This window comes from Lemur catta, chromosome 6, assembly GCF_020740605.2.
Source record: "Lemur catta isolate mLemCat1 chromosome 6, mLemCat1.pri, whole genome shotgun sequence".
Classification (NCBI taxonomy): Eukaryota; Metazoa; Chordata; class Mammalia; order Primates; family Lemuridae; genus Lemur; species Lemur catta.
In genome coordinates this window covers 3,997,965-4,020,975 of record NC_059133.1, presented here as the reverse complement: position 1 = coordinate 4,020,975, position 23,011 = coordinate 3,997,965, and the positions used below count along the sequence as shown (strand labels likewise).

Below are 23,011 nucleotides of genomic sequence, written 5' to 3'. Positions count from 1 at the left end.
AAATAAAACTTTTTATTCACTGACAATATGATTATCTGGGTAAAGAATCCTAAGGAATTCCCAAAAGAGCTACCAGAACTAATAAGTTTAGCAAGGTTTCAGGATACAAGGTCAGTTTATAAAAACCAATTTTATTTCAGTATACTACCAAAAAAACATTTTAAATTGAAATTTAACAATTCCACTTACAATAGCATAAAGATAAGAAGTACTCAAGAATAAGTATAACAAAATATGCACAAATCTGTATGCTGAAGCTAAAAACCATTAATGAGAGAAATTAAGGACAATCTAAATAAATAGAGATAGGGTGCTCATCGATCAGTAGTGTTGATGTCACTTATTCCCAAATTGATCTATAAATTCAATGCAATTGCAATCAAAATCCTAGCAGTTTTTTAAAAATAGCAATTAAAAAGCTGATCCTGAAATGTACCTGGAAATAGAAAGGACCTAGAATAGGTAGGGGCTTGATCTTTCTTTCTATTGCTATATCCTCAGGGCATAGAATGATGCCCGGTTCACAGGGGCATCTGGTAAATATGTGCTGAATGAATGGAGTATAAAAGAATTATAGAGAATGAAATGAAAAAAGTGAGTCAAAAGGTTGATAGTTTTTATTTCTGGACACTGGGGAGTTTTCTCTATTTTTTCCAAGAAGTACCTATTACTTAAAATTCAAAGGGTATAAGAATATGCAATAAGTAAAATGTCTCCTTCCCATTCTCACAGCCTCCCAGAAGCAGCCACTCTTCCCATTCCTAAATTTATATATGTATGTTCATTTTCCCCCAGAGAGTCATTTGTCTTTTGGTTTTCTTACTGATGCTTTCTATATAATTTTTTAAAATTTTCTATGCATTCGCAGTTTGTCAGTCTTTTCTTTTATGGCTTCTAGGATTTATGTCATACTGAAAGGACTTCCCTAATCTGAGATTTTAAAAATAATTATCTTATGACTTATTCCAGTATTTTCATGTCTTTATTTTTCTTTTTTGAGACAAAGTCTCGCTCTGTCACCCCAGCTAGAGTGCAGTGGCATCATGTTGGCTCACCTCAACTGCAAACTTCAGGGCTCAAGAGGTCCTCCTGCCTCAGTCTTCCGAGTAGTGGGGACTACAGGCACTCACCACCACAACTGGCTAAGTTTTTCTATTTTTAGGAGAGATGGGGTCTCACTCTTGCTCAGGCTGGTCTTGAACTCCTGAGCTCAAATGATCCTCCTGTCTCAGACACCCAGAGTGCTAGGATTACAGTTGTAAGCCATTGTGTCCAGCCTTCATTTTTTATATTAAAATATTTGTTTCAGCTAGAATTATTTTGAGTCTAAGGAATGAGAAAGGGATCAAAGTAGGTTTTTTCCAGGTTGCTACCACATGTATCCCAGTATGATTTATTGAAAAGCATATCTTTTCTCTGCTACATGAAATAATCAAATTTCTCCTTACAGACCTGAGTACATTTCTGGACTCTATTTATGGGCCACTACCTTAAGGTTTACACTATTTTTGAAATCTGGGAACTCTAGTCTCTTCTCATTACTTTTTTCGGACTTTTCTTGAGTAGGTCTGCATGTGAACTCTAGAATCAGTTTATCTAGTTAAAAAAAAAATCTTGTCCACACATGTATTTAAATTATAGATTAATTTAGGAAGAACCAACTTCTTTATAATATTGAGTTTTCCTAAAAAAGAACAAGTATGCCTTTCCCTTTTGTTCAATTTCTATTTGTATCCTCTATTCTTGTTTAAAGGCTTCTTTACATTGCTTTCACAATTGTTAAGTTTATTTCTAATTATTAGTCTAGGTATTTTACCTTCCCCCTCAATATAATTGGGATATTTTCTCCCAGTATACTGTCTCATTGGTAGTTTGTATATAGAAAAGCTATTAATTTTTAAATTAATTTTTTAATTTAAAACATTTTCATATTACTATTTGCATCCAGCCACATTACTAAATTCTCTTTTGTTTCTAACAGTTTTTCATTTGTTCTCTAGAATTTTCTAGATATAAATCATAAAACCTGCAAATAGTGATAAATTTATCTCCTTTCCAAATTTTTTTCATTCTCCTTCCTGTGGTCATCTGTTTGTCCATCACCCCAGTCAGGCAGATAGTTAGAGGGGCAAAGCACTGGGGACCCCAGGGCCCAGCCTCCCCTCAGACTGGAGGACATCACTGCATTTCTTTTTTTAAATTGATACATAATAGATGTACATATTTTGGGGGTACACGTGATATTTTGAAACATTCATGTAGTATGTAATAATCAAATCAGAGCAATTAGGATATATATGCATCACCCTAAACATTCATCTTTTCTTTGTGCTGGAAACATTCAAATTATTCTCTACTAGCTACTTTGAAATGTACAAAAGATTATTGTTTACTAGTTGCTCTACTGATTTATCTAACACTAGGACTTATCCATTAATCAACCTCTCTTCCCCTCTGCTCCCCTCTACTCTTCTTGACCTCTAGCAAACCACCAATTTACTCTCTATCATAACAAGATTCACTTTCTTAGCTCCCACATATGAATGAGAACATACAATATTTGTGTTTCTGTGCTTGGCTTATTTAACATAATAACCTCCAGTTCCATCCATGTTGCTCCAAATGACAGGATTTAATTTTGTTTTTACGGCCGAATAATATTCACTTGTGTGTGTGTGTATATGTATTACATTTCTTTATCCATTCATCCACTGATGTGTACCAATGAGCATCCATATTTTGGCTATTGTGAATAGTGCTGCAAAAACCATGGGAGTGCAGATATCTCTTGTATATGTTCAGTTCCTTTCTTCTAGATACATATCTGGTAGTGGAATCCCTAGATCATATAGTAGTTTTTGGTTTTTTGAGGAACCTCCATGCTGTTTTCCATAGTTGCTGCACTACTTTACATTCCCAACAGCAGAGTATGAGGGTTCCCCTTTCTCCACATCTTTGCCAGCATCTGTTATTATTCCCATTTTGATAAAAGCCACTTTAACTGAGGTGAGATAGCTCATTGTAGTTTTGATTTACATTTCTCTGATGATTAGTGACACTGGGCACTTTTTCATATACCTGTTGGCCATTTGTATGTCTTCTGTTGAGAAATGTCTGTTCAGATCTTTCACCTATTATTAAAATTTGATTTTTTTGCTAGAGTTCCTTTTTAAAAAATTATTTCAAAATATTACGGGGGGTACAAATGTTTTTGGTTACATGTACCAATTGTGTTATGCTTGAGACAGGGTTTGTAAATGTGCCCATCACCCAGACAGTGTTCATTGTACCCGTTAGGTAGGTTTTCTCCTATCCTCTCCTGCCCTCTCCCTGAGTTCCTTATATATTCAAGTTATTAATCTCTTGACAGAAGGATAGTTTGAAAATATTTTCTTCAATTCTGTGGGTTGTCTCTTCAATTTGTTAATTGTTTCCTTTGCTGTACAGAAGGTTTTTAGCTTGATGCAAACCCACTTCTCTATTTTTGCTTTTGTTGCCTGTCCTTTTTTTCTTTTTTGGAGAGAAGGTCTCCCTTTGTTGCCTGGGCTAGAGTGCAGTGGTATCATAGCCCACTGCCACCTTGAACTCCTGGGCTCAAGCGATCCTCCCACCTCAGCCTCCTCAGTAGCTGGGACTACAGGTGCATACTACCATGCCTGGCTAATTTTTAAATTTTTCATAGAGATGGAGTCTTGCTATGTTGCCCAGGCTGGTCTTGAACTTGTGGCCTCAAGTGATCCTCCCACCTCAGCCTCTCAAAGTGCTGGATTACAGGCATAAGCCACCATGCCCAGACTCTACTTTTTGGATGTAGATATTTATTGCTATAAATTTCCCTTAGCCCTACTTTTTCTGTATTCTGTAGATTTTGGTATATTGTATTTTTATTTTCATTGATTCAAGAAATTTTAATTTCCTTCTTGATTTCTTCATTGACCCATTGATTGTTTGGGAGCATGTTTAATTTTCACGTGTGTGTGCGTAGTTTCTAAGGTTCCTCTTGTTATTGATTTCTAGTTTTATTTCATTGTGGTCAGAACAAATAACTTGATATGATTTCAACTTTTTTGAATTTGTTGAATTCAAAGAAGTTGATGCCTAACATATTATCTATTCTAGAGAATGTTCCATGTGCTGATGAGAATAGGTATTCTGTAGCACTTGGGTGAAATGTCCTGTAAATGTTAGGCCCATTTGGTCTAGCATGTAGTTTAACTCCAATGCTTTGTTGATTTTCTGTTAGATACGTTTGTTACTGAGAGTGGAGTGTTGAAGTCCTCTACTATTTGGTATTGCAGTCTAGCTGTTCTTTTAGATTTATGAATGTTTGCTTTACATACTTGCGTGCTCCTATGTTGGGTGCATAGATATTTATAACATATTCTATTGCTGGACTGACCCCTTTATCATCATATAGTGACCTCTGTTTCTTTTTACAGTCTTTGTAGTCTATTTTATCTGATATATGTATAGCTACTCCTGCTCTTTTTTTGGATTTCATTAGTATAGAACATCTTTTTCCATTCCTTCTTTTTTTTTTTGAGACAGTCTCACTCTGTTGCCCAGGCTACAGTGCCGTGGTGTCAGCCTAGGTCACAGCAACCTCAAACTCCTGGGCCCAAGCAATCCTACTGCCTCAGGCTCCCGAGTAGCTGGGACTACAAGGCATGCGCCACCATACCCGGCTAATTTTTTCTACATATATTTTTAGTTGTCCAGCTAATTTATTTTTATTTTTAGTAGAGATGAGGTCTCCCTCTTGCTCAAGCTGGTCTCGAACTCCTGAGCTCAAACGATCCACCTGCCTCGGCCTCCCAGAGTGCTAGGATTATAGTCGTGAGCCACCACGCCCGGCCCATCCCTTCTCTTTCAGTCAATCAATGTGTGTATTTATAGATGAAGTGGGTTTCTTATAGGCAGCATAAGGTTGGGTTTTATTTCTTTATCCATTCAGCCACTTTCCATCCTTGTTTTGTTTTGTTTTTTTGAGACACATCTTTCTCTGTTGCCCAGGCTAGAGTGCAATGGCATCATCATAGCTCACTGCAGCTTCAAACTCCTGGGCTGAAGCAATCCTCCTGCCTCAGCCTCCTGAGTAGCTGGGGACTATAGGAATGTGCCAACACAATTGGCTAATTTTTCTTATTTTTTGTATAGATGGTCTCACTATGTTGCCCTAGCTGGTTTTGGAACTCCTGGCCTCAAACAATCCTCCCACTTCAGCCTCCCAAAGTACTAGGATTACAGGCATGAGCCACCATGCCCAGCCTTTTAATTGGAGAGTTTAATCCATTTACATTCAATGTTACCACTGATAGGTAAGGACGTACTGTTGCCACTTTGTTACTTATTTTCTGGTTATTTTGCATGTCTTCTCTTCCTTTCTTCCTGTCTTCCTTTGTGGCTCAGTGGTTTTCTCTTGTAGTATGCTTCAATTTGTTGCTTTTCATTTTTACTGTATTTATTAACTTTGTGAGTCCGATTGTTACATGTCTTGGGGTAGTTTTATTTGGGTTTAATATATTTGGCGATCTCTGGCCTTCCTGTACCTGGAAATTTATGTCTTTCTCAAGTTTTGAAAGTTTTCTGTTATTATTCCTTTCAAAAAGCTTTCTAACCATTGCTTTTGCTCAGCTCCCTCTTGAACACCAACAATTCTCTTTTGTGATACTTTTCTATATCTTGTAGGCACATTTCATTCTTTTTTTTTCTCCTCTAAGTAGTTTCAACAGCCTGTCTTTAAGCTCATTGATTCTTTCCTCTGCTTGATCCATTCTGCTGTTGAGAGCCTCTGATGAATTTTTCAGTTCAACAAATAATATTTCTCAGTTTCGGGATTTGCTGGATTTTTTTTTTTATTATTTCAATCTCTTTGTTAAACTTCTCTGACAAATTTCTGCATTGTTTTTCTGTACTAGTTTGGAGATCACTGAGTTTCCTTAAAACTGCTATTTTGAATTTTTGATCAGCTCACCTATCACCATCTCATTAAATTTGGTCTTTGCTCTGTTTGACAAGGCCGTTTCCCTATTTGCTATTGGTTCTTGTGGATGTACATTTGTGTTTTCACATTGAAGGACTGTTTATTCCAGTCACTTCTGTCTGGCTTATTTTTATTGGGTAGGATTCCTTAGAGATTTCTTTGCAATATACCTGCTGAATATATATGTATTTTTTTGAGTCACTGCCTCCTTTTAGGCACTACATGGTGCCTTAAGCCCAGTTTTGTTCAGCTCTAGCAAACAGGAGCATTGCCAGTCCTAGATGGAGAAGGGCCCTAAGGGGGATATCCTGGCAATGCAGGAAGGCTGGCTAGGAGTTTGTGCCCAGGGGACCTGTGGAACCAATCTCCTACAATGTGATGCTGCTGAACAGCCAGCCACTCTGATTTGGCACCTCCTCTGGCTGTGATACACAGTGAAGTTTCCTGGTCTGAGGATGCTAGTCCTGCCTCCCCGCTTTGGCTGTCCTCAGGAATCTTTCTCCCTTCAGGCACTGATTGCTTCCTGTGGGTTGAGGCAAGGACAGGTCTCCTGCTTGGGAACCCAAGGAGGTGGGATCCCCCTCGATCTCAATCCTTCCAGTGTAGTAACTGTGAGTTGGGAAAATTTCCCACACACTTGGTGCTTGGCCTATTGGGGAAAGGGCATCATAGATATAAAAACTTGATTTTCTTACCATTTGTGAGAAGATTTTTCACTTCTCTATGGCCCCAGGAACTGTCTCATCCTTGTATTTGAGTTCTGGGATATTGCTGGTGATAATCTCAGCACTATATATTTGTTTTTGGTATTCTGTGGGGAAAACTAAAGCCAGATTGCTTCTACTCTGTCATTTTGGTGGCATCACTCTCAAGTCTTAATATTTTTTCTTGTCTAACTCTATTGATTAGTATCTCTAGGAAGAATGTTAGATAACAGTAGTGATAATGAATATTCTTCTCTTGTTTCTAACATTACTAGAACACTTCGTGTTACTCCATGAAAGCACAATGCTGATTTCCAATGAGATGTATTTTCTCATATCAAAGGTATCTAACTATTGACATTTTAAGTATTTTCAATCAAGAATGGATGTTAAATTTTGTCAAGTGCCTTCTTCATCATCTTTAGAGTTGATCATATGATTTTCTCCTTTGACCATTAATATGGTAAATTACAGCAACAGATTTCCTGATACTGAACTATCATTATATTTCTTATGTAAGGCCCACTAGATAATGGTATATTATTTTGTTGTCGTACTGCTGGTTTGTATTTAACCTTTTTTTATTTGGTTACTTAAAGGTGGGCTTTATTTATAGTTTCTTATTGTGTATCTTTTTGGATTTCAGCATCAATATTATGTTCATTTTTAGAAAAAGATTCATTTCTTCTTTCTCTTCTGCACTCTGAAACAGTTTAAATGTTGAACACTTGTTTAAACATTAGACAGTGAAATTACCTGCCATCTTTAAAGTTTGCTGGGATGATTCACCTGTGAAACTATATGTGCCTGGCATATTTGGGAATGAAGTGTATAGGAAGCTTTTTTATTTTCTTTTCCTATGGTAACTGGCCTCCTTAGATTTTTCTATCTTGTTTGGGGTAATTTTTGGTCATACATTATTTCTTGAAAATTATTAATTTTATTCATATATATAGCTATTTACAGACAACTAAACAAATTAGTATCTTATTCTTTCAATAACCAGTGTGTATATAATTATGCCACTATTCTCTTTTGCATATTTGTATTTTCTCTCTTTAAAAAATTATAAAATAAAAACTAGATCTCTTCATGAGAATATAAATTTTTACTAGCTATTTCTTGATAAACTGAAATAAAAACTACCTTAGGTATACTAAATTATGGAATAATAGTTACTTGTATATATATATAAGCTGCTTACCAACATCTTTTAATAAAAATACCTTTTTTGATCAATTTCTTGTTGCTGTTTAACATGCTTGTTCTCAAATTCACGAATATTTTCCACGCCAATTTCTTCACAGAAGTGTTGGAAAATATCATCTTCTACCTTTTAAGTTATTTTAAAACAACTAGTTTAACAAGTAATTTAAAGAAATATATAGACAATGCTTAAATATAAGTTTTTCCCTTCAAGATTTTCCTGGATTATGCCAAAAACTAATCCCACCAGGCACTACTGTATTTTGGGGAGCCAATGCTTTCTCTTCTTTTAACTCCATATACTATGCCCATCTACCTTCCCTGGCCTTATTAAGTGTTTTGGCTTTATGAAATGTTTAATATAAAACTGGAAGGATTGCATTTACTTTAGACACACCAAAATACAACATTCTAAATAAATAAAGACTCTTTATATGTGAATAATACTATAATGTCTGTTAATAAACAACAGAGCATCCAGAGAATGGGTACCAGAGCTGGTCTTAAATCCATAATAATATGAAGTGATTAAAGAAATTAGGGATATTTAACCTGGAAAACATATAATTAAGGAGCAACATGAATGTGCTTTCAAATTATGCAATGAAAGCAATGGGTGAAATTAATAAAGTAGTGGTGTAGCAAATAACTTTCTAAGGATTAGAGATACCCAATGTTAGAATGAATTAAATCAGAAGTTTCTCTCACTTTATAAGCCGAGGCTAGATGACCACATCTTTATTGTCCTAGAGCCAAATGTAAGAGATGTTAAAAAAAGATAACTACTGACTAACTAACCTTAAAAGATAATTTGAATGACAGTTTTTTTTCTCCTGATGTTAAGGGAAGTGGGAGAAAAGAAAGAAGCTGTAATTTTTACAACAGGCAAGGAGAGGTTGTAAAGACAGTGTTCACAGGTCACTGTCTCTTGAGACTGGCAATAGTGAGTCTCCAAAGACATAAGAAAATTAATTTGGCAAACCAATAAAACGTAGCTTATGTGTTGTTTCTGATAGGGCACTATTACCCATCAACCTCCTTTGCTTTAGTACATATTCAAGAAGCCCTAAATCTGGTATCTGGTCTAGAATTATATATGCCATTTAGTAATAAATGTAACATTCATGACCTTATCTATCTTTTTTTGAAATTCTTCAATTCTTTGTTGTCGTTCTTTGATTCCTTCATTCAACATAGTACATTGAGACTCAATATTTAGTAGTTCACTTTGTAGCTGAGATTGTTCCTAATAACAAAAGAAAATTTTCTTTTTAATTATGGCTTATTTAACTTTATATAGTAAAGTCAAAAACGTGATAGGTGTCTTTTAGAATAAAAGAGGAATCCATGAGATAAGATTAATTCAGCTGGATAACAAGATTAAATACCACAAAAATAATTAAAGGACTAGAATATAATCTCAATCATGGGGTAAAGTATCTAAAGATTACATGGTGCTATCCAAATGTAATTCCTAAAATTCTGTTAATACATTCTGTTTCTAACTGCCATCGAGTTTTACGTAAGTCTTTATTACCCGGTAAAAAGCAGCAAGGTGCTTCTTTTTAATCATGTCTAGTTCACTTTGAGAATATTTGAGTCGTGTATTAGTTCCTTGTACTAGAGTCTGTATTTGTTTCAAATCTGTTTCCTTGCGGAGTGTCTTCATTAAATCCTAGAAAGAAAGAAACATATGAGAATATTTTATAATAGAAAAGCACTTTCACTTTTTTAAAATTTGTTTTTCTTTCACTTTTCAAAGTGTTTTTATATGCAATAATTCACTGGTTTTTACATACAACCACACCCATTTACTTCCCCTTCTTCTGACAGGAGACCAAGCAATTAAGTACAGTAGCCATCTGGAGTAACCAAGATGCAATACAGCTTCTTCAGAAAACTAACCACTAACAAAAGAATTGGCAACAAAAATGAAGAATGAAGAGGGTGTGTTCCACCCAACTTGAATTATTGGCATACATGGGATCATACAATACACACTGCCTTGCTTTCAGTACATCCTTGTCTTTTTGCTTGCCTCCTCCATTCTTTTCTTCCTTTGGTTACCTTATTATTCAACTAAATTAACTCCCTATATTTTGTTTTTCTCCAAGTCCTTATGATATACAAATATATGTGTATATATATTCACCTATGTCTACTGGCTTTATCAGGGCTTTTACACAAATTTAAGTCACATGGAACATGCTTTTCTGCATCTTGCTTTTCTCATTTGGTCACTCACAGAAGTCAGTCAATAAAGCTCTAAAATAATCCTATTAATGGTTGCATATTATCCCAGAGTTTGTATGAAAATTATTCAACTATTCTCTTAATGATGGCCATTCACTTTGTTTTCAGGTTTTTGCCACCACAAACAACGCTACAACAGCATACCCGCACGTGTACTCTCAGGTACTATTGTTTTTGTTTCCATGCCATAGACTCCCCAGGGTTGAGAATGATGGGTCAAAGGAGTTCATATTTTTATTTTAGTAGCTGATATTGTTTCCCAAAAACTATAACAATTCACATTTCTATAAATAATGTATGAGTACTCTTTTCCTTACATCTCTACCAGCAATAAACATTATATATTTTTCCAAGTCTTATTGATAGGCATAAAGTAATCTTAATTTGTATTCCCTCAAATACTATATTCTATATTGAGCATTTCCTAATGTTTACTAGCCATATGGATTTCTTCTCTTAGTGAATTGTCTGATCCTATCCTTTGCCCAGGTATTTCTATCATGTCTTTTTCATGTCAACTTGTGAAAGAGTTCTTTAGGACAGAACCTATGATCTTCATTTAAAACTTCTTTTAAGAATGTATACAATAGCTTTTATCTTCATTCAAAAATTATTTTACAGTACATTTAAGTTCTTAACCCATCTGGAATTTATTTTTATGTAAGTCATAGATGGAGCACAAAATTAATTTCTCCAGATGTGCCAATACCACTTACTAAATAATCTGTCCTTTTCCCACTGAACTAAATCATCTTTGTTGAATACTAAATTGTCAAATATAGTGGGCTCTATTTCTAGAATTCCTATTGTTTCATTACTTTGTCCATTCCCATGCCGATGCTATCTCAACTTGATTACAATGGCTTTTCACAGTATTCTGCAGGCCAGTAAGGGAAGTCCTACATCATTCTCTTTTGTCACATTATATTTGACACTGCAAGATTAGGGTAGCCATAAGTGTCACAGAATGTTAGCATAGGAAAAGTGAGACGTGAGCAGAGAAAATACACGAAAGCAAGCAATGTAAACAAATGCGATGCTGAGTAAGAGAACATACTGTAACAGTAACAAGATAAGGGCAACCACAACTATCACAAGAAACATAACAGAAACAACAAAGGGCACATTATACATTACAGTCCCTTCTGCCCCCTGCCACAGTGGGCTTTGGACACAACAAAACATCTGGGTCTAACCATGGTAAGGTGAAAAACTCCCCCCTGCCCAATGGCAGGAAGACGACAACCTCCTCATTGGTCAAGAAAAAGAGACGTCACAAAGGAGAGTTCAGACAAGAGAAAACGGGATGACAAAGAGACCCCAGTGCCACTGTCAGCTGGGACATATGCCTACCCTACCCCTTTTGAAGTGTACTATTGCTTGCTGGTTAGAAATCCAAAGAAACCCCAGGGCCACAGTACGCTTGGACGTGTGCCACCTCTTAACCCCTTTAAGAATGAACTCTCAAGCCGGGCACGGTGGCTCACGCCTGTAATCCCAGCACTATGGGAGGCTTAGGCGGGCGGATCATTTGAGCTCAGGAGTTTGAGACCAGACTGAGCAAGAGCAAGACCCCATCTCTACTAAAAATAGAAAGAAATGATCTGGACAGCTAAAATATATATATAGAAAAAATTAGCCAGGCATGGTGGCTCATGCCTGTAGTCCCAGCTACTCGGGAGGCTGAGGCAAGAGGATCGCTTGAGCCCAGGAGTTTGAGGTTCCTGTGAGCTAGGCTGACGCCACGGCACTCACTCTAGCCTGGGCAACAGAGTGAGACTCTGTCTCAAATAAATAAATAAATAATAAAATTAAAAAAGAATGAACTCTCGCTTTAATAAACTTTGCTGCTTGCTGCTTCAAAACTATCTCTTGCTTTCATTCTTTGATCAGGAGAAGACAAAAACCGAGGAGTTTAACAGCCAATAATACCATCTCTGTCTCCCAGTCCCCTAAGATATCATCTTTAGAATAGAATATTCTAATTTCCTCTCCTCACAGAGGAGACCACTGGAACACATTTACATCTCTCTCCATTTCCAATTCCTTAGTTTTGCTGAGTTAGTTTAGCACTATTCATTTATTATAATTAGGTCTGTTCTAATTTATGTGCTGTTTATAAGTGTTTTCTCTAATTTTGTCACATGGGGTATATGAATGATATACTCTCTGAATTTGCTTATATACAGATTTCTAGAAGGTAAATAGTATCTTGGATTGTAGTCCTTTTCCCTGTAGCTATTCTATAGTCCCATCTAGTTTTGTAGCCTGAAACAAGCTTAATTTTTTTAATCCTATAAAGAATTTTTCTTGAAGGGGGATGTAGTTTTAGCATTGCTTCTATGACCTAGGTGTTTAGGAACTACAAGATTCATGTTATTGTGGGCCTTTTCTCACCAAACTTACATAGAACTATGTGTGTCCTTTCAATTGGTAAACCAAGGTTGATCCTTAGAAATTTTCTTCTTTTTTATTTGATTTTTTCCACTTTTGTGTTCCTTCTCCTCCTTCCAAGAATTTATTATTCTCTCATGAGTCTCCTGAGTCTATCTGCTAAGTCTCTATTTTCCTCATGATTTATCTTTGTAATTTTGTTCTTCTCATTGAGATGCTTTTTCTACTTGGTCTGCCAGGTTACTAATTACAAAGAACCAATAAATACATGAGGAAATGCTCAACCTTAGTTATAATTTAAGAAATGCATATCAAACAATTGGGTTACACTTTTTTACCAATAAGACTGGCAAAGATTAATATATTTGCTAATATCCAGTCTTGCAATCTAGGGATATGTACACTCTACTACAGGTTTTCTTTTGATGAGAATTTAGCAATATCTATCAACATTTTAAATACACATATTGTTAGACCCAGAAATTCTACTTCAGGTGAATTCATCTTAGAGATATATTTATAACAAACAAATGTATAATAAGACAACAAACATTTATATATTTCTTCATATGCCAGAAATTGCTTTAAGTATTTTATCTGTATTATTTGATTTAATCCTTATAATCATAAAAGGAAGGTGCCTTTATTATCCCCATTTTACAGATGGGGAAACTAAGCTATAAAGGTGTTAGGTAATTTGCCCAAGGTCATACTACTAGTAAGTCGCAGAGCCAGGATTCAAACCCAGGCAGCTTGGCAACAGAATTTATACTCTTAGGCACTATGTTATTCTCCCTCTCTAAAGAACATTTAATGCTGCACCATTTGTAACAGCAGAAAAAAAACGTCCTTCAATAGGAGACTGGTTAAATAAATAAATTCTATTACTAGGCAAGCAGGATTCATTAAAAGTAACTTTTTATATGCTAAAATGAAAACAGGTCATGTTATGATATTGAATGAAAAAGCGTGTTGCAAATACTATTTATAGCCAAAGTCTATTATAAACAAAGAAAATAGGAAAAATAATACATATACTTGCTTATACAAAGAAAATTTCTAGAAGCTGTCTATCAAACTGTTTAGCAAATACCACTGAGATGTAAGGAAGGGGAAGAAAAGGATTTTTATTTTTTAACTTTATTCCATTCTGCATTATTTGAATTTTTTTAACTACACACATGGCACTTTTATTACCAAAAAACCCCACACAATTATTCTACTTAGTATTTTATAACTTTTATGTCATAGATTTACCTTTAGCTCTTGGATTAGCTGACTTCTTCTATCTCTTAGATTCTTTAACTCTTTCTCATCCCAGCATCTAGCCTTGTATTTTAAGTCACTTGACCCTCCAGAGATCACCCCAGATTTTAAAAATAATGTTCCATCAAGAGCTACTGTCTGTAAAATAAAAATATATTACCTTAGAGAAATATACACAAAGATAAAAAATCAGAACGTAATGTGGCAATTTTTACAGCTGAGAATTTGTAGATGAAATACACCACTTACCAAACTTTACTAATAAAATACCTAGTTTATGAGGGGACATCAACGAATAAACAAACCACAAATATAAAACCCACTTTACTAAGGCCCGAAGCACTTCTAGGCAACAGATTAGCAACAATCACAAAGGTTCAAAATAAGTTGTATACTAGTTCCAAACATATACAATTATTGAGAACCAAAAACTAAGAATAGAAATATTTAATATGTATTTCGAAGAATCTAACTTACATGTCAATGGCATATTATGAAATGGCCTTATAACTTTACATTACCAAAAATATCACATTCTCCAGAACAGATATGAAAAAGGGACCAAGAAAAAAATTTAAATGGAGTCAAGGTATAAAATAGCCTCAAGTTTATAGTCCTGTGAGCATATGCTTTAGGAAATAAATGAAATCAATTCTCAATGTTTTTCAAATGTTTCTAATTAATTAGAAACAAAGCAAGAGACCACCTGTGAAGGACTAAAACCATGTAATGTGAGATGACACATTTAAAAAGCCAACAAATAGGAGTTTTATTCATTCCTTCATTCAAGACTGCATGACGGCTGTGTTTGAGACATTCTACACTACGGACTAGAATGAGTGAAATGATACTGACCCTCAGGGAATCATGCTAGTAGGGAAAAATATATAAACATATCATTATAAAATGAAGTGATGAAAAGATAGTAGAAACATAATCAGAGTAACCTGGAGGCATTAAACTCAGGGGTTCCAACCCTGCCTGTAAGTCCATGGAAGGCTTCCTGAGGAGGTAAAGGCTGTTACCCTATCTTCTCTGAGGTACTAGTTAGAATAAATTAGTTCATTTAACAGAAAACTAAGTTTACTTCTCTTTCACAAAATGGAATTCCAGGGGTAGGCATTCCAGGGTCTGTATGGTGGCTCCACAGTCATTATAGCAAGAGCCTAGACTCCTTCTATAATATTGAGCTACCATCCTTAGGACCTGGATTACTCCTCAAGGGACACAAACAACCTCATTATTTTTGGAAAGCCCTGGAGGGATCTCTTTCCTCCCAGCTGTTAGTGTGGCAATGAGTTTGCTCAGTAGGTCTGGAGTGGCTCTCTGGAAGATGACCAGATCTTTACCTGATACCAGCAGCAATGGCAAAGAAAATGAATTCCTGTTCTGTGAAAATGTAACATCCATCCAATTGTTTTACCCAATTTAAAACACAGAGAAAATTCTTTCTTTTTTTTTTTCTGAGACACAGTCTTGCTCTGTTGCCCGGGCTAGAGTGTCATGGCGTCAGCCTAGCTCACAGCACCCTCAAACTCCTGGGTTCAAGTGATCCTCCTGCTTCAGCCTCCCAAGTAGCTGGGACTACAGGTATGCGCCACCACGCCCGGCTAATTTTTTCTATTTTTAGCAGAGATGGAGTCTCGCTCTTGTTCAGGCTGGTCTTGAACTCCTGACCTCAAGTGATCCTCCTGCCTCAGGCTCCCAGAGAGCTACAACTACAGGCGTGAGCCACCGCACCTGGCCAGAGAGAGAAAATTCTTTTTTTTTTTTTTTGACGGAGTCTCATTCTGTTGCCCGGGCAACAGCCTTGCTCACAGCAACCTCAAACTCCTGGACTCAAGCGATCCTCCTGCCTCAGCCTCCCAAATAGCTGGGACTACAGGCATGCGCCACCATGCCCAGATAATTTTTTTCTATATATATCTTTTTAGTTGGCCAGATAACTTCTTTCTATTTTTAGTAGAGACAGGGTCTCACTCTTACTCAGGCTGGTCTTGAACTCCTGACCTCAAGCGATCCACCCTCCTCAGCTTCCCAGCGTGCTAGGATTACAGGAGTGAGCCACCATGCTCGGCCAAGAAAATTCTTTAAATGTCCCTGAGATATAGTCAAGATACAGATAAGACAAAGCTGATCGAAATTTTGACATATGGTTAAGAATATACAACCTAAAGAGGTAAAGTATGTTACCGTGAACAAGATAGAAACCATAAACAGAATTAAGTTTTATCTTCATGTGACTTCTTTAAATTGACTATATAAATCCTAAATCAATTTTACAATTATACAAAAGTCAATTGCAGGCCAGGCACAGTGGCTCACATCTAAAATCCCTGCACTGTGGGAGACTGAGGCAGGAGGATGGCTTGAGGCCACAAGTTTGAGACCAGCCTGAGCAACCAAGCAGGACCCCATTTCTACCAAAAATTTTTTAAAAAGTAAAACAAAAGTCAATTTCAGTATAGTTAATTAGGTAGGAAAATAAGAAATATACCTTAATAGTTCACTTATTATATCTGCCTAAATTTAGTATGTTGAAATCAATGACAGTGATTGTATTAAGATTATTACTGACAGAAGCACCAAAATGTATGAAAAGTTAATCATGTTTGGTAAGTCAATAAATTTAACTCTGGAAATCCTTATGTCTCATAAGAATAGCTTGCTCTGTGATAATGCGCGATTCTGCACATACCAGACTAAATGTGTTAGTTCACTGGTAAATAATAAAATGACAACCACTTTTTGAGAGCCATTTGCTAGGCATTCTGTGTAGGAGCAGGAACTGTGAGCTGGCTGTTTCCTTGATGCTGAACGGGTATGGATGAAGGAAAGCCAAGTCTGACCTGACGGAAAGCCATCTGGTCAGCAGCCTGAGAAGCTGAAGTAAACAGTCATGTCTCCAGTGCCTGCAGTCATGTAGGAGGTCTGGGAATGTTCTTTGAACAGAGCATTCTCAAAATATAGAGACTGGGGAGTAAACGGCAATCTGTTTCCTGCCCTTGAGTTCCCTCATTCCCTCTTGAGTTGTACCAATAAAAGCAATGTGTGCACCAAGGATGGGACTCTTTGGTCTTAGAAGCATCGAGTCCCCCATGACCACTTGTCCTGATAATTGGCTACTTTGTCTTCATTTCTGCAGGAGCCACTTGGTTTTGAGTTCCCTGTGCTGAGCTGGACTCAGCAATTCTGCATGTTACTACTTAATTCAATCCTCATAACCCTATGAAATAGGTACTATTATTTCCTCAATTTTAGATGAGAAAACTAAAATTAGAGGTTTAGAAACTTGCCTAAAGTCACATAATTACTAAAGCAACATCACTGGTTTTACTTCATAACTTATGCCCTTAAGCACTCTGTTATGCTTCATCACAAATGTAGTTTAAAAAAAAACTATGTCAGATAATTTGAGGAGTTTAACATAGCTCAACTAAATATAAACTCTCAACTGAGAGTAAAACTATTTATTTTTAAAACCAAAATTATTCCCTTGAGAGACTAATATTAAGTACTCTCACTTCAGTGGTGCTTTCTATAAATTCAAATGTGTTAAACCTTGATATAAAAGGAGTTAGTAGGAGAGTTAGTATATCCATTAAGCTATGGAAGAATTAACCCAGAATGTAAGTATCTAAAATCCTTCCTAGTATTCAAAGACATATATTATATCCAGGGTTCCATATAAAATAAAAAATTAACTGCTTTAGGATATTATTACTACAAATCTAATTTCCCAAATATAATTTATGATGTTCGAAAATGCTACAGAAGTTAATTTTTTAAAAACTCAACTGAATATTATATAAACTACCACAGCCATAACCACCTTAGGTTCTGTGTTGGTTTTCCTTATAAAAGAGGACAAATAAAAAGCCTATAAAAATTTGTGTGTCAATATGTATATGTGATATGTTAGTCTTACAAATACTGCTTCAATTTATCCAAAAGTACAATCAAAGTCTCTTTTCTTACTTTCCGTCTTTCAGGTCCACCGAATGCAATATGCCTTGCTTCTTCCACAGTCTCACAAACAAGGCCATTTCCACAAACAAACTGAATCACTTTCTTCAGCTGAGGAAACTGAGTCTTTATGACATCAATCACCATTTTACACCCTTTAATCTCCCTCAGTCTTTCATTGATTGGCTTGATCTAAAAGGTTCAAAAAATACTTAATATAGATACACTAAAATAAAAACCAAGTGTTCACTACATTCTTTCTCACAAAACATATATAGTCCTGGCAGCAAAAGATTAACAATATGTACTCATATATAATAAAAGTTTGACAAGAGCATAATGAACTCTATCCCACCATTGGATCATGTAATATTTTTTTAAAAACCCAAAAACTTCAAAAGTCAGAAGATATAATTTTCAGATTTAATTCTGTCACTAACTAGTTGAGACAAAACCGTGAGAAGTGCTCCATGTTTTCAAAATCATGAAATCTAGTGGAAAATACATGTCAAAAGATATGTGTCAAAAGAGCAGCCCAACACTATGGAACTTAAGAAACCACTTTATGCTTAAATGATCAGGAAAGCTTTTAGACTTTCTTAGACATGACTTTTAGGTTGGGTCTATAAATAGATCAAAAAAGTATATCTGCAATGTATTGCTGAAAACCAGCAAGTAAGATCTTCACTTTGTAAAAGGAAACAAAGCAAAACCTTATATAGCACCAAAATATGTACATATATACTTGGGAATATAAATTTATATAAACTGAGTATACGGAAACAATATAAAGTAGTTACTTACTATTAAGGATTTGGGCATTCAGAAGGAGTAGTATTCCCTCTATATTTGATATACTTCCACCTAAGATCTTTTAAAAAAAAAATTTGCCTTGAAAAAAGTCTCAAGTAAGGAATGAGTAAAACAGGATTTTAATAGGCAGATGAATTATGGCAAGAAGTTTTAGTGGACAGAAGGTATAAGCAAAAGGGTAGAAGTAAAAAAGGTAGGTTTGGACCATTAGTAACACCAGCTAGCATTTGCTAAGCTCCTCCTCTTTGCAGGCACTGTGCCAGGTACTTTACATGTAATGATTCCTTACAATAAAATCCAATAAGGTAAGGACTAATTCCTCAATTTCACAGATGAAGAAACTGAAGCTCAGAAAAATTAAGAACAAATTAGTGAAAGCTAATTAGAAGTAGGGCTGAGATTCAAACTCAGGGCTGTCAACTCTAAAGCATGTGCTCTTAACCACTATGCATAATGCCTACAATTCAGGGTCTTAACTGCTGGACCAAACAGAACATCTTCTTTAGTACTGCAGTCACCAACCCTGGGGCTGCAGACCTGTACCAGTCCATGGCCTGTTAGGAACCGGGCCACACAGCAGAAGGTGAGCGAGCAGCTGATGAGCAAGTGAAGCTTCATCTGTACATACAGCTGTTCCCCATTGCTCACATCACCACCTGAGCTCTGCCTCTACCCATGGAAAAATTGTCTGGGACCACTGCTTTAGTAGATAACTAAAAATCACTGAATGGCCAGGCGCGGTGGCTCACGCCTGTAATCCTAGCACTCTGGGAGGCCGAACAGGGCGGATTGTTTGAGCTCAGGAGTTCGAGACCAGCAAGACCTCGTCTCTACTAAAAATAGAAAGAAATTAGCTGGACAACTAAAAATATATAGAAAAAATTAGCCAGGCATGGTGGTGCATGCCTGTAGTCCCAGCTACTCGGGAGGCTGAGGCAGAAGGATCGCTTGAGCCCAGGAGTTTGAGGTTGCTGTGAGCTAGGCTGACACCACGGCACTGATTCTAGCCTGACAACAGAGTGAGACTCTGTCTCAAAAAAAAAAAAAAATCACTGAAGGATTTCAATCATGATATGATATGACAGAGTTCCTGCTTCAGGAATTTAGACTTGAGATATTCTAAGATGTCTGAATACATACCTCAAAGCTCAAAATTTAGCCTCCTCCACCAACAGCTAACACATTGGATCAAATATTTACAATCAAGACTGAGTTGACATTTCACCAACAGACCATACATCTTATTCATCTCCTATACTTTGCTATAGAACAAAATATATTGCTGGCTAGAAGGTAGAGTGGTTACACTGCCAGAACATGGCATCAAAGTTACCAAGTTAGAATTATGGCCAAATTAGAAGAAATAATATGATATCAGGAAAGACAGAAGTCACTTGATATTTTTCTTTGCCTGCCAATACATTTAATACCAGTGATTTGAATGACTGGCTAATGGCATCCACGCTATGACTTTTTTCAATCACTGCCATAGTTTTAGGCAATAAAGACATATTTTAGCAGACAAGATTTTATCGTTACTAAATACCAAACGTTACAAATTTCTTACATCAAGGTAATCCAGAGCAAGGAATGTCTCAGGTTCAGCTCTTTCCTCCTTCAGAAATCGAATACAATCTTTTGCTACCTTTTCAGAGGCTACAACAATGGCAACCATGTACCGGCCAAAAAGCTTAGTAACAGCCAGCTGGTATTTCTTATGAATAGGATGACACAGGTCAAGTAGTCTTCCAAACTTAGCATGTTTCAAAAAAGGAAAGAAAAACAAATACATTAGTGAGAAACATATAATTCATTGTTTTCTAATGTAACAAAGTAGAATAGACAAAAACTAATTTAATAAAATTATATACATAATTTAATAGAGTCTCATTCAAATAGACTAAGTTTCATTACGAAATGTCCATTTAGCTGTCACACTTCATTTAAGAAAAGAGTAATGAAGATGGACTAGCCTTACCAAAGTATTAAAATATTTTACAAAACTATAATAATTAAATAATATTCCTCAATTCCCTTATCTATTAAACAAGAATCTATAAGGCACCTACTGTGTGCAGGTATCTACCATGTGCTAGACACTTGGATAAACATTACTGAACAAAACAGATACTCTCTGACCTCACAGAATTTTCAGTCTACTAAGGAAGAAAAACAAACAATCAGTAATCACACGTATGTACAAAATAGAGCGATACACTGTGACAAAGTACAGAGTGCTCTCAGAGTACATAACAGGGACCAGTTTGGCCTAAGAAAGGAAGTCAGGCCAATGTTACTTGAGCTGAGATCTGAAGAATGGTCAAGAAGTAGACTGAAGTTAAAAAAAACTTTACTAGAAAATGTCTGAATGTCAACCATCCTGTATCAGTGATTCCCTAGAATATCTGAAGATTTAATTTTATATCTTTGGACTCTTTTTTCTATTTGCTGGGTTCTACCTCAGTAATATTTCCTTATTTGTCTTTTATATTTATCTTTGCTCTATTTAAATCTCTGTCTCTTCCTCCTTCATTCACTTGTGATTATCTCAAGCCTTTCTTCTGGGTCAATAATTTGATTTTCTGTTATATAACCCATTTCTTGGTATTTCTAATTTATTTATTAGTATTTTTTGCTACTTCTAATTTATTAAATGTCTTAGTCTGTTATTTATTAATTATATGCTAATTAATTATTCAGTAATGTTTGTTCTTGATTTTTCTTAGCTCTACATTTCCCTTTTCATTTTATTGTTTTACCTCATATTTGAATCTTGTTTTATAAATCCAAGCTCTTGTTCAATTGTCCAAACACAAAACACTTACTTATGAAGAATTTTGTTCTGTAACCTAGATTGGATTCTTTGACTTCTAAATGTTTTCTCTTTATTATTGTATGTACCTATAGCTGCCATAGTGATTCTTTTTACTTTGTTTAATGTGGGCAGCTCTGTTCAAACTTTTTATTTGCTCTGATGGATAACCTTTTCTTGATTCTCTCGCCCATAGAACTGAGATGGTTATCTCCTCTGAGCAGCAGTTGATGGAGTAAGTATTTCCTATTCTATCCACTTTCCTATCACCTAAGAGCCTGGACAGCAGGGGCAAGCGAGAACTTAGCTAAAGCTTTTTGAGAATGTGCTTTGAGTATCTGGGTTCTTCTCTCTCTTCTGAGTTGTTTTTGTTCTGTTGTTGTTTTTTTTTTTGAGACAGAGTCTCACTCTGTTGCCCAGGCTAGTGCCTTGGTGTCATCACATCTCACTGCAACCTCAAACTCCTAGGCTCAAGCGATCCTCCTGCCTCAGCCTCCTGAGTAGCTGAGACTACAGGTGTGTGCCACCATACCCAGCTAATTTTTTGTATTTTAGGTAGAGACGGGGTCTCACTCTTGCTCAGGCTGGTCTTGAACTCCTGACCTCCCACCTTGAACTCCAAGGGATCTTCCCGCCTTGGCCTCTCAGACTGCTAGGATTACAGGCTGAGCCACTGCACTGGGCCTTACTGCTATATTTTAAATACAAATAAATTAGAAACATAAAATTTTAAAATTTCTGAAATAATTTTTCTTCCTAATATTGGTAATATTTCTGATCCCAAATAAGAAGATACTGTTTTCACTAAACAGGAATGCTTTGCTTTTTTGTTTTAATTAATTATTCAGTCTAATTACCACAGAATTTGGGTACAGTCTTTTAAGGTGTTCCAGAACCTCTGCTCTCTTTTGCTGACGTTTTCCCTCATGGGTATCAATTCCAGCATTCTGCAATTCACTTCCAATAAGATTCAATTCTTCATTAACTTCAGACATTCTTGATTTTGTTTTTTCAATTTCATCCACTAGGGTTTCTTCTTGCTGTTTTTTCTCTTTCAAGCAATCCCTACATAATAACAACAAATTATACAGCAAAAAAGAAAAACCAAAATATAGGAATTCCAGATATAACAAATCTTGGTCTGGCACTGCAGAGTAATGGAATAGTGCTTTATGGATTTTTAAAGAATAAAAAATATAATACAATAAACCTAACACCAAACATGGGCAAAAGAGATTTTGATCATTCTTTTGTTGATTTGAAACATATACACTTCTAAATACTGAAAAAGGATACATCACCATAACCAGAGCAATCATCATGAGCTTAATTTAATAATAAGGAAATGCCAATTAAAAAGAAATCCTTAGTGGTAGAATACTTAAGTTATATTAGTTTTCATGACATAACTCATTAGTTTTATTATAAAATATCAATACCAGAAGTAATTTAAATTTCACCACTGTTACACATTAATATTTTCAAATTTTAAATATTTAATATTCAGTTAAGTATAATCTTTAGCACTCTCCAATGAAATGAAACACAATGGATAGGGAACATTATAACATAGTGGGAACATTCATATGATGTACAGAAATATACCAGACCTCT

At 35.8% G+C, this 23,011-nt stretch overlaps 1 protein-coding gene across 2 annotated transcripts in view; it reads right to left on the bottom strand.

The window, feature by feature from the left end:
- The window catches only part of SMC1B (structural maintenance of chromosomes 1B), a 73,027-nt gene that overhangs the window by 20,462 nt on the left and 29,554 nt on the right, over nt 1-23,011 (bottom strand). For both annotated transcript variants that reach the window (XM_045552798.1, XM_045552799.1), the window contains exons 9-15: nt 22,255-22,462; nt 20,153-20,338; nt 17,785-17,964; nt 13,798-13,944; nt 9,431-9,568; nt 9,023-9,139; nt 7,914-8,020 (exon numbers count right to left, since the gene is read on the bottom strand). In XM_045552798.1, coding sequence (XP_045408754.1) covers nt 7,914-8,020; nt 9,023-9,139; nt 9,431-9,568; nt 13,798-13,944; nt 17,785-17,964; nt 20,153-20,338; nt 22,255-22,462 — 1,083 coding nt within the window. The remainder of the gene's footprint in view (nt 1-7,913; nt 8,021-9,022; nt 9,140-9,430; nt 9,569-13,797; nt 13,945-17,784; nt 17,965-20,152; nt 20,339-22,254; nt 22,463-23,011) is intronic.